The following is a 10387-nucleotide window of genomic DNA, read 5'->3' as shown; positions in this document are numbered from 1 at the left end:
AAAACCAGTCTTGTAAACAGTAATAAGATGCTGGGATAAATTCTACACTGTAGAGGCAGCCAGTGACTGGCAGCGAGCGCTGGAGTGTCTGCGGTTAGTTCTGTGCCAGTGGAGTCATTTCTCCTGGTGAACAAAGGGAGCTGCAGTAATCAAGTCTCAAAGAAATAAAAGCACGAGTGACCTTTTTGGAGTTGTGCAAACGAAAGTAAAGCCCTGATTTTGGCAATATGCTGAAGAATGAAGCTGAAGAAAACATGATTGCACAACTTTTGTCATTTTGTAGCTCTAGTGTCATGACCGGGTGGTGCAAACTTACAAAATTAACTTCACTAGAGAGAAAACATGCGATGTTGCATTTTTAGAGAAGGAAAAAATACTTTTTTTGTAGTTAGAAAATAAAATTTAATCCAGTCAGGATATCAGTTCATACATAAAGAGAGCCGCAGAACAGACACTGAAATACTGCTCAGCTGACGAGCTTCTGCTCGTTTTCACAGCTGTTTGACAGCGCAACATGACAGACTGCAAGGACTGAAGAGACAAATCACGTCAAGTGATTAACAAGCATTTCATATATGTTTATGTATAGAAAGCAGTATAAAACAAGTACAATAATGGACAGACAACAAGTCCAAAAAAATAAGGGTGTAAACATTTGTGTATATGTGCTTTTCATGACGCCAGCGTCACCACAAATCGGATCAACCGGTAACTGCCATTGACGAGGCAGGGTATAGAAATAAACATTGAAGAAAAAAAAAAAATCTACTCCTTTTGGTGTATCTGTAATGAGTATTGTATCCTAACAACTCTACACCTTTATATTTCAGCTAGCATACATTAGGAAAACTGCAGAACACTGCACTGAAACAATGCCACACAATCTACGCAGGGCTTTTGTAACAGAGCACCATAATGATTTTAGTGTGTTTCCTCAGCGCTGTTTCCAGACATACTCTACTGTTTCCATTGGTCCCTTTTTGTAGAGATGGTTGAAGTAACAACGAGGCACAGTGGGTATCAACAACAACACTTAACGTGGAGATGAATCTGGGCATTTCCAGTCTTCCAATGGACAGAGCCAGCTCATGTAGCAGTACTGAGGAAGCCCCACAACCTCAGATCTTTGGGCAAAGTCTCCAAAAGTCTCCAGCTCGGAGCTCAAGTGTTTGTTTAAAAATGTATTGCCAGTTATGTTTATATGTAATTGGCAGCCACGGTGGTGCTAGTCTGGGCTTCAGGAACGTCCCTGGTTTCCTGGTTTCACTTGGTTTCAGAGGACAGCTGCTCCAACAGTGGGTTGGCCTCGCTCTCGGGTGTTTTCACGCTGTCGGTCCTCACGATGCAGGTAGGCCGGTGAAGATTGAGCATCACCATCAGCTGCTGCCTCTCCAGACGGAGCTCCTCGATCTGGGCCTTCAGCTCGGAGTTCACCATTTCCAGACGCTCCGATTCCTGGACAGAGGTGTTCAATTATTAGATACTACTGGAAAAATCCCTTACAGATAGCAATCTTATGCCTAAAGACTATAAATTGAGATTGAAATTTGAGGTCACATTAAAAAAAACACTTTACTGCTTATCTAATGTTCAAACATGAATAAGCTGTTTAAGATCATGAAAATCAGCTTGTTTTTTGCCACCAGCCTTTGCTTCTGCCCTGCAGTGCAGTGCTGAGTCATGAACTCACCCTTTGAAGGAAGTCAGTCCGTTCCTTCTTTTTGTTTCGGCATCGTGCTGCAGCTACCTTGTTTTTCTCTCGTCTCCGTTTCCTCCTTTCTTCATCTTCATCCATCTGCAAATACAAAGTATTAATTTTAAAACAGATACTGACCACATGAAGAAAAAAAAAAAAAGTAAATTGCATTTTACTGTTCTCATTTTCCTGCCTCAATCATAGGTTATATAAAAATGTGAACAGAGCCACTCTGAGGTTACCTCTTGGGCTTGTGGGTTACAGATTTGAAACCTTGGGTTTGACACTTTGGCTGCTGCCCTGCGTTCTCTTTTTTTATGGCCATTTGACAGACAGAAGCGACTCTTAAAACCTGACTAATGATAAAATGATAAAGTCTGTCTTGATAGGCTTTAAACATCCTGAAGCTAATACTCCCATGACATACACGTTTCACACACACACACTTCTGCTCCATTTCCTCTTTTCTCTTCCTCCTCACCTCTGTCTTGATGGCCAGCGGCCTCTTCCCCAGCCTGCCCAGGAAGTGCAGCGGAGACAGCATGGTGCCCAGCTGGCGGAAGTCAGCCAGCTTGAGTTGATCAGTGAGCGTGGTGGCCGAGATGCCCGCCAGCGGGCCCAGACTGGGCAGGGAGCCAGCCGCCAGCGAAGGGTCAGGTATCTGTCCCGGCATCATGTCCAACCCGGCCACCACCGCCGCTGTGGGAGGGGAGGGAGGGGGAGAGAGGAAGGAAGAGAGAAAAGAGGAAGAGGGGGATGATTAGGATGAGAGTCAACCCTAAAAAGAACTCGCTGACAGTGAGTATTCAATTTTTTTTTCACCACTGAGGAAAGCTCAGGGTACACACCTATTTTAAATGCTTAAGCTTGTATTTCCCTTTAATTTTAGAATAGCAACCAATTAAATCCTCAGTTCTGAAAAAAATAATGAAATAAATCAGATTTTTTTTTATTTTTTAAGACTTTGTGCTGCCTGTACTGATATTGTTATGTTTAATTATTATGTTTTATTATTAATTCCACCTTTTTCACAAAGCAAATGAAGACATCTTGATTATAATTACTAACTTAACTGGTTTTAAAGTCTTCCGGCTCTCTGATCTATATCTGATATACTACTACATCCGTACCAGTAACTGCTGTTTTGTTCATGCCAAAAAAACATGTCACAGCTGCATCATTTTCTGTGCTTTGGCACGATTTCTGCATGGATTTATTCTTCCCTTCTTTTTAGACTCGGTTGATAACAAACATTTATACTTATCATACTGCATCCATCTGCCAGCATCTTTTGTCTTTATTATGATGTTATACAGCTGGCATTTTTTCACAAGAGTGTTTGTCACCATCTTTTGTCACTGCCATCAAATATCTTTGTAAATACTCGTTGCCGTTTCTAAGAACGACTTCAAAAGTTGACAGCTGTGTTATCTTCTTAGTAGGCAGTGAAAAAAAAAATGGTTCACATGGCAAGCACGCTACACACTCATCTCTGTAGCTTCACATGCAAATGGAAGCCATGAAAAGCTTTTTATGATCAAATACACAAATGGAGGCTACCTTCTTTTACATTTGGATCATTTACAAAATTTTGGTCTCTATTAACTTTTTTTTTGTGAAAAAGATTTAAAATATATAAAAAGTATTTGTGTGAAAACAGAGCAGGGTAACACTCATGCATTCCATCACCACCCCTCTTCCAACAATTTGGGGTATTCCAGAGGGTCTGACCACAGCACTTTTTAATGTAATCAGGCAGGAATGAAAGACAGAGAGGAGGAAAAAGGAGCAGTCATGCAGGCATAAAAGGAAGTGGCTGGAGAATTAAGATGTCTCTCTAATTACTGTAAGGCAGAGAGTTGGAAAACTTCTGATGGCCAAATAAAAAACAAATGTTCCAGATGAGAACAGTGTAACATGAACCAGCTCTACCCTGTCCATCCCTGCAATCTCTGAGGAGAGGCAAACCCACTGACTCCTTACTGTTCAGTATTTGAGGAGAAAATAAATGCAGTAAAATAAAACCCAAAAAAAGAAATAAGAAAAATGGACGGTGTAGGCAAGACTGGCAAACCTTCTGCTGCCATTTCACCATTTCACAAAGCCAATTTACTGGGTAGATCTAATCTTTTTGACCAAATTCCTGCACACCTGATACTTCAACTACTTTGGGCACGCAGACAAAATACAGAATTACTGCCCAAACTCGCAGCTACAAGGACTTTAAAAAAAAAATAAAAAAATAAGACTGATGATATCAATATAACTTTGACGTTAACAGCTTAATTCACATTTGCCTCCTGAGCATTCAGCTGTAGCTGAACTGCCACAGGTTAGGCACCAACTGAACAAAGCACCTCTCATACAGAACCAACAAAGACGTGTATTGTGAAGTGCTACAAAAACAGCTGACTTTGCTGGTGGGTAACTAGCTGACAGGCTGACTGTATTTAAAGTTATACTAAGTTTTTCTTTCAGTGCTACTTTTTTGTAGGGCTGAAAGACTTTCTCTATTACAAAGGCCACAGAAGAGGTAATGAAAAAAGCAGGGTTATGTAACTCTATTCTAATGTACTCCACCCTGTGCATGGGCTGGTCCCAAAGTGTTTTTACAGTCGGACTGGAGTTCACTGTCGTGCATGATGGAGACCAAATCCAGCAAACAATATGGAACCTCAGAGATATATATGCATTAGATAAGGAGTCAAATTATTTTCTGTATGTCTTACATTATAATTCATTAGTTTAACCATCTGCATCAAGTATGGTGCAGAGGTTGAGCCTAAAGCTGTACAACCACAACCTTGTTGGGCTAAGACTTTAGATATCACATTTAAACTAAAGATGCAGTACATGTACAGTAAAAATATTCAAGCTAATCTCTATACTCCTTTTGACTTGTTCTCCAGCACATTCGGAAACCTGCATTATTTATCAAACCCAAGGACAAGTTAGTGTGTGGAGCCAGTGTCTCATGAGGCATTTTATTACTTAAATCCCAACTGCCCCCTCTCTCCCACCCTATGTATACTCCCATTTACACAGTACTTGGCAGCAGCCTGTTGTTTTTGCTGGAGAGGAAAGGAACAAGACAGCCCTGGTAAAAGAAAAAAAAAAATTTCCCTCAGACAAAATTCCTCCTCTCTGAAACTCCCAGGAGCGGTGTATTGGAATCGAGGGTGCCAAGGCCAGCTCATTCTGAAGAAAGGCTGTCTAAGAACAAGGAAATACAAACAATAGTAGAACTGCACAAATATATTTTTTTGCTAAAGTGATTCAGAAAATTTGTCAGTTTAAGCAGAAGATCATGAGATGCAAGCTGCTGATCAATAACTTCAATGGAATTCAAAAGATGGGATCCAAACTAAACTCCGGATCAAGAGGAAAGCCACAAGAACTGAAACGTCTTTTAGGAATTACTGAGCAAACTGCTCTGAGAGCCAAAATGGAGTCTAATATCAAAGTTGGCCAGACACTCAGCATCGGTTTACAGACTCAAATTAGGCTCCAACCTGGACAAACACAATTTTTCAAAGGAAGCTGACATTGAAGAAAATATGTTAATTCAAGAATAATCTTATTTTATGCCTATTAGACTGGCTCAACACACCCCACTGTAACCGAACCCTGCAACTGTCAGATATGTTGCAAGGAAAGCCCCCATTCCTCAGTCTGGCCTGTTGAAACATGCAGCTGAAATCAGCGCTTTTATAGATGTGCATTGCGTACTTTGATTATACAAACTTAAATAAACCTCACATTTGTCTGCACAACATGAGATCACACAACTCAAAAGCCTGCAGGGACAATTTTTGCCAGCAGCCTCCAGAACAAAGTTGAAATGATGCATGAAGGGAGATAGCTATCAGCTACGAGACATAAAAGTGAGTTATACACCATTCCAGACAATTAAGCTCGGCTGTAAACTTTAACACATAACAGGCACTTGATGCGTCTCGCTTCTGAGTTAAACATGACTTTTAAGTTGAGTAGAAAGTTTGTTGTGTTTAATCTGTTCCGTCCGCCACACAAGTGTCTTAAAAAAAAAAAAATCCCCTTTTGCAAATTTAACACCCATTCAAGCCTTAAGACATGAAACCTCACAGAAGCCTCATCTGTACAACACAGGGAAAGTTTGCTGATGCATGTCTTGTGGGGTGTAATTATACGTAAAAGTGAGGTCAAAATGAGTCAAAGTAAATTTTAGATTTAAAAAAAAAAGGGGGGGGGGGACTTCTCTCTTTTTCTTCTGTCAGCGGCAGCCTGCAGCCGAAGATTAGTGGTCAGCGTTTGATGATGCAACAGCGTTACTGTGCTTTTGCAGTCGTGCAGAAAAGCCAGTGCCACAGCTTTTAGGCCCACACTAGCCTCAGACAAAGACACCTACACAACACCAGCAGCAGTGTGGGTACCGCTAGCTCACTGAGGGGACATGAGCTGAAGCCAAGGGCGGAGAACGGAAACATCACGTATTAGTTATGAAATATATGTTCTGGCGTGAGCCCAGAGCCAATCTAACTGCATGCGAGTTCGTTGAAGGTGTGTGCGCTCACATAGTCTGTCTTTAGCTTGGCCAAATGTGTCCATTTCCTGAAAGCAATTAGAAGTGCCAAGGAATTCAGGGTCCTATAGCCAGCAGCATGACTGGAGGCCCTGTTATCCTCATTCTTTATAAAGACACTGATCGAGTTGGTCGTGCGAGGATACAAAGGCTTTCAAAGGCTACTCATTACCTGTACATATTGCTGCCATTCAAAAAACTCTTCAGTGGTGACTGAAAGCAGGAGTCAAAAGCATTGGCATTACAGGAAAGATGTGCGTGCTTCCCATGATGCCATTTTACCACCATTTGTCAGCACACTATTAGAGTCTAATTTTGGATTAATAAGGCGTTGCATGGGCCACACACCAGTATCTTGCACAACTGCTTCTACAGCTCCAAACTCTACATGAGCCCTGAAAATGAGCAATGAGCATGAAGGCTGTGGCCAACGCACACTCTCAATCTCCGGCCAAGGTCCAGGAGATCATCATTACCGTCTGCGCTCAGTCAGACTGTGTGTTGAGTTACAGCCTTTCGCAATCCTCTGAGGAAACCAGGGAATTTGGCACCAGCTTTCCTCGAGGACAGGACAGTCCAAATATACAGTGTCAACATTCCTCCAAGCCCTCATTATATTTTCATTGGAGGAACACGACAAGATGCAGGCACGGTCAGAGAGGAGACACAGGATTAATGATTGCTGGTCTGATGGAAGATGAGTGGAAGTGATTTTTTTTTTCTTTCTTGGGGGGGGGGGGGGGGGGGGGTATTCTTGTGGGATAAATAGCTGCCACAAATAGAATGAACTTTAACTTTTCCAGAAATTCCTCTTGTGGAATTGACTTAGCCTTCCCAAAGCAATTCAGTCTACAGTTAGCAAAACTTTTCCTTTACAGTTTCTAGTGAGTGAGCTGGAGTGCAGCACATGCAGAGCTTATCTTTTGTTGAAATTACACAAGAGAGGCACATTTAGCTGCTGCATTTTATTGCAGACTTTGACCTGGGAATGACATTTTTCCAAGCAAATCCAAACACTAAACACCTGCAGTTATGCACAAAGCATGCAGGCTGTGGCTGCCATCATTCAAACATTAGTATGTGATCTTTGGCTGTGTTCCTGCTTGGCCTGCTTCGTGCCATTCAAACAGTCGCACATCTATATTCTGCATCTGGGTGGTCCTGGTTGAGTTATTATAAAGTTACTATTTTTCTCTGCGCTGTAAGTCAAGATTAGACATTTCATGGCACAAAGCTTCGGCTCAGCTCAGACATGGATTAAAGGAGTCAAAATACAAAATGCTGGCAAAAGCATTTTTAAACGTATGGATTTCACATCTATGACAAATCCAAGACAAGTCCTGTGCAATTCCTGACAACATGATATTGGCCAACCAAGTCCAGAAAATTAGATTTAATGCTGCCTGTTAAAGCAATTTCAGTTCTTATGTAATGTGTGGTTGTCACTTTAATGAGGTTTCATACTTTGTCCTCTAGTATTTCCTCATCTGCCTCACGTCAAGCAGACACTTGTACAGTGCAGACAGTGGAGCGATCAAACAAGCTCTTCAGTAGTTTTATTCCTCTCAAAGACTGGAAGCTAAAAGGTTCATGTTTAGGTCGACAGTTAATACAATGTGTGCTTCTGATTTAAATCAACTACGTAAAGACCTTTTAAAAAGTATCTGTAATTTTATATATATATATATATATATAAATAAAAGAAAACACCAGCTCTTCTCTCAATTCCACCTTTGGACATTTGGCTGTTTGCTTCCACAATTTACATCTAGGCTGCCCTGACATACTGCTTTTACAAACCATGTGGAAAGGCTTATGGGGACTACAATGTGATACCAATAATGTGATACTCATAGCAGTGAATGCCTGCTCCCCCAGCATTTTAGTATTAGTACTGAGCCTGGCTGTTGCATAGTTGGCTTAGTCTCCTGCAATGCGTCTGCTGTCTATTGAGTGAACTGAGGTGCAGCTTGGCAATTCTAGCTCTCCAGAGACACACTGGAAGGCATTTCTACTTAAAATAAACCCTATGCGCCCACGTCCAGCCTCACAGCCCCGTCGGCCCCGCACTGCCTGTCAGCTCGCCAGCCCTTCCCCATTAATCCACTGCAGCGTTCCATTTATGCAGAAACCATCCTATGGATGTGCCCCGGCAGGCGCTGGAGCATTTAAACCCTCTGCAACATGCTCATTCACTTAGACACAAACAAACACAGACACAAAGGAAACATACAGTATATAAAGAACACACAAATAGTTTCCCCTGCGTGGCATATAGCTGTACGCTGAACCAGCTGAAGGGTATGCACCTCCATACAGGAAAAAACTGAACCTATGAACTTGCAACTGACAACCCTCCCCTACCAATCATTTTTTCCAATTCCATGATTGGCCTCTAACCTTCAGGTAAACACGGGCAGATAAGCTGGCCTAGACACAGTTACACATCTAAATGTAAATCTTTTAAAAGTAGTGGATACGATGATGTTTTTCAGTAATTCACCCTATCAGCAAGAGGAAAACAAGCAGCTGCTGTAGTAAAAAAAAAAAAAAGTCCAGCACTGGAGTATGTTTATCTGGTATGCAAATACACATCTGAGGCCTACACACAAACAGAGTTTCCTCTCAGCCCCCAGAAAACTACACTCAAGCATACAGAGCATGCAGGGCCAAAGCAAAGACTACAAATATAAGCCAATCTGACCACACATTCTTGGCTGTACTCGTATGCTGCCAAAGAAACCTCACACTTCATTTGCATTACTTATGTTTCACGGTGAGCCAACCACGCCAAGATTTTTCCTTCTCAAGAGAGCATCTCTGATTAATTACATCTAGATTTATTTTAAATTGATGCAACTTTTGTTTGGAAAGTTTGACTATCAGCAGTGGATCCATTAGCTTTGTAGTTAAAACGATCAAATTGTTTCTGTTCTTCACTTTTCCCCCTTTTCTTTTTGGTTTGTTTTAATGTCACTTTAATGCAATAACTTTGGAGTTAACCTGACAAACTAAACTCCTTAAAAGACTCAAAGAGTGGTTTCCCTGGGTGACAGTTATTTTTGTAGTCGTTTTGCAGATCTGACATGCTTGGGATGTTTGTCTTACAGCTCCCAGCAAAGTGTCGACTTCAGAGGGTGGGCTGAACTAGCAGCCTGATATTAGTGCTACTACACAGAATGAGTGTACAAAAAGTTTATTCGCACGTTTGTTGACTGTGAAAGGGTACAGCCTTGCAGAGCCGTGCAGCTCGCTGCAGCAGGCGGTTAACTTTAAAACTCACGAGTGTAAGGCGTTACATAACTGTCTTCAGAAAGCTAACCGACGCTTGAGTTTAGCAACACTGAAGGGAAGAATCCCGAGATGAAAATACACACTGTCACAAGCTGGGTTGTAATTTAGCTAACGAGGCCGTAAATAACGAGCTATAAAGCGACAGTTGCTACAACAGTTGTAACAACAACGGGCTTAACGGTTGCGGCAGCAACATATTGACTTCTGAGGGTAGGAGCACGGAAAACTTTAAAACTGTAAGGAAACTACGACTTTTCTGGAGCAGCCGAGCAGCTGAGATTTTCATATATGGATACTAACGGATATAAATTCCTTACATACCGAGGGGGGAAAAATGGAGTGTGTTAAACCTCTACAACGTGGTGAGAAAAGTGGGGGGCGAAATGCAAAAACACGAAGCCAGGCGTTTTAGCCAAATACTAGCACAGAAACAAAAGACAGGAGGAAACGACAGCACATATCTCGACGCTTGGCGCACACACTTACCTGTTGTACGTCTGAAAAAATCCGCAGTATTAAAAAGGACGGTGTGGGAGTCAGGAGTCGGATGTAGGGTTTTGGAACTAAGTGAGGTCGTTGCATCAGCCCGTTTAAGTACTAAGCTCGGCTCAGGAATGCGGAACTGCTGCGTCAGACGTAAGCATGGATGAAAATAATGTAAGAGGAGCACCGAGGCCCCGCCCATAGCAACCAGAAAACATACACAGACTGCGGGAGAGGAAAGTTTCAGCCCGGGGACACACGGAGAGAAAGAGATACGCACTGTCGGGTAAATACGCGCCTGCAACGACCATAAACCAGTCAATAAATACAATTATGACTGTAAACACACCACA

At 42.0% G+C, this 10387-nt stretch overlaps 1 protein-coding gene across 1 annotated transcript; it reads right to left on the bottom strand.

The window, feature by feature from the left end:
• Positions 1-377: 377 nt before the first annotated feature.
• LOC115774626 (jun dimerization protein 2-like) lies at positions 378-10186 on the bottom strand. Its single transcript, XM_030721983.1, has 4 exons — positions 10038-10186; positions 2178-2395; positions 1691-1795; positions 378-1455 (listed from the first exon to the last, which is right to left on the bottom strand). Exons 2-4 carry the CDS (start codon positions 2370-2372, stop codon positions 1264-1266), a joined length of 492 nt encoding a protein of 163 aa, XP_030577843.1. The 5' UTR covers positions 2373-2395; positions 10038-10186; the 3' UTR covers positions 378-1263.
• Positions 10187-10387: the final 201 nt, after the last annotated feature.

The sequence above is a fragment of the Archocentrus centrarchus genome, chromosome 24 (assembly GCF_007364275.1).
Source record: "Archocentrus centrarchus isolate MPI-CPG fArcCen1 chromosome 24, fArcCen1, whole genome shotgun sequence".
Classification (NCBI taxonomy): Eukaryota; Metazoa; Chordata; class Actinopteri; order Cichliformes; family Cichlidae; genus Archocentrus; species Archocentrus centrarchus.
Note: the sequence above shows the minus strand (reverse complement) of the source record. Positions and strands in the feature narration are given on the sequence as shown.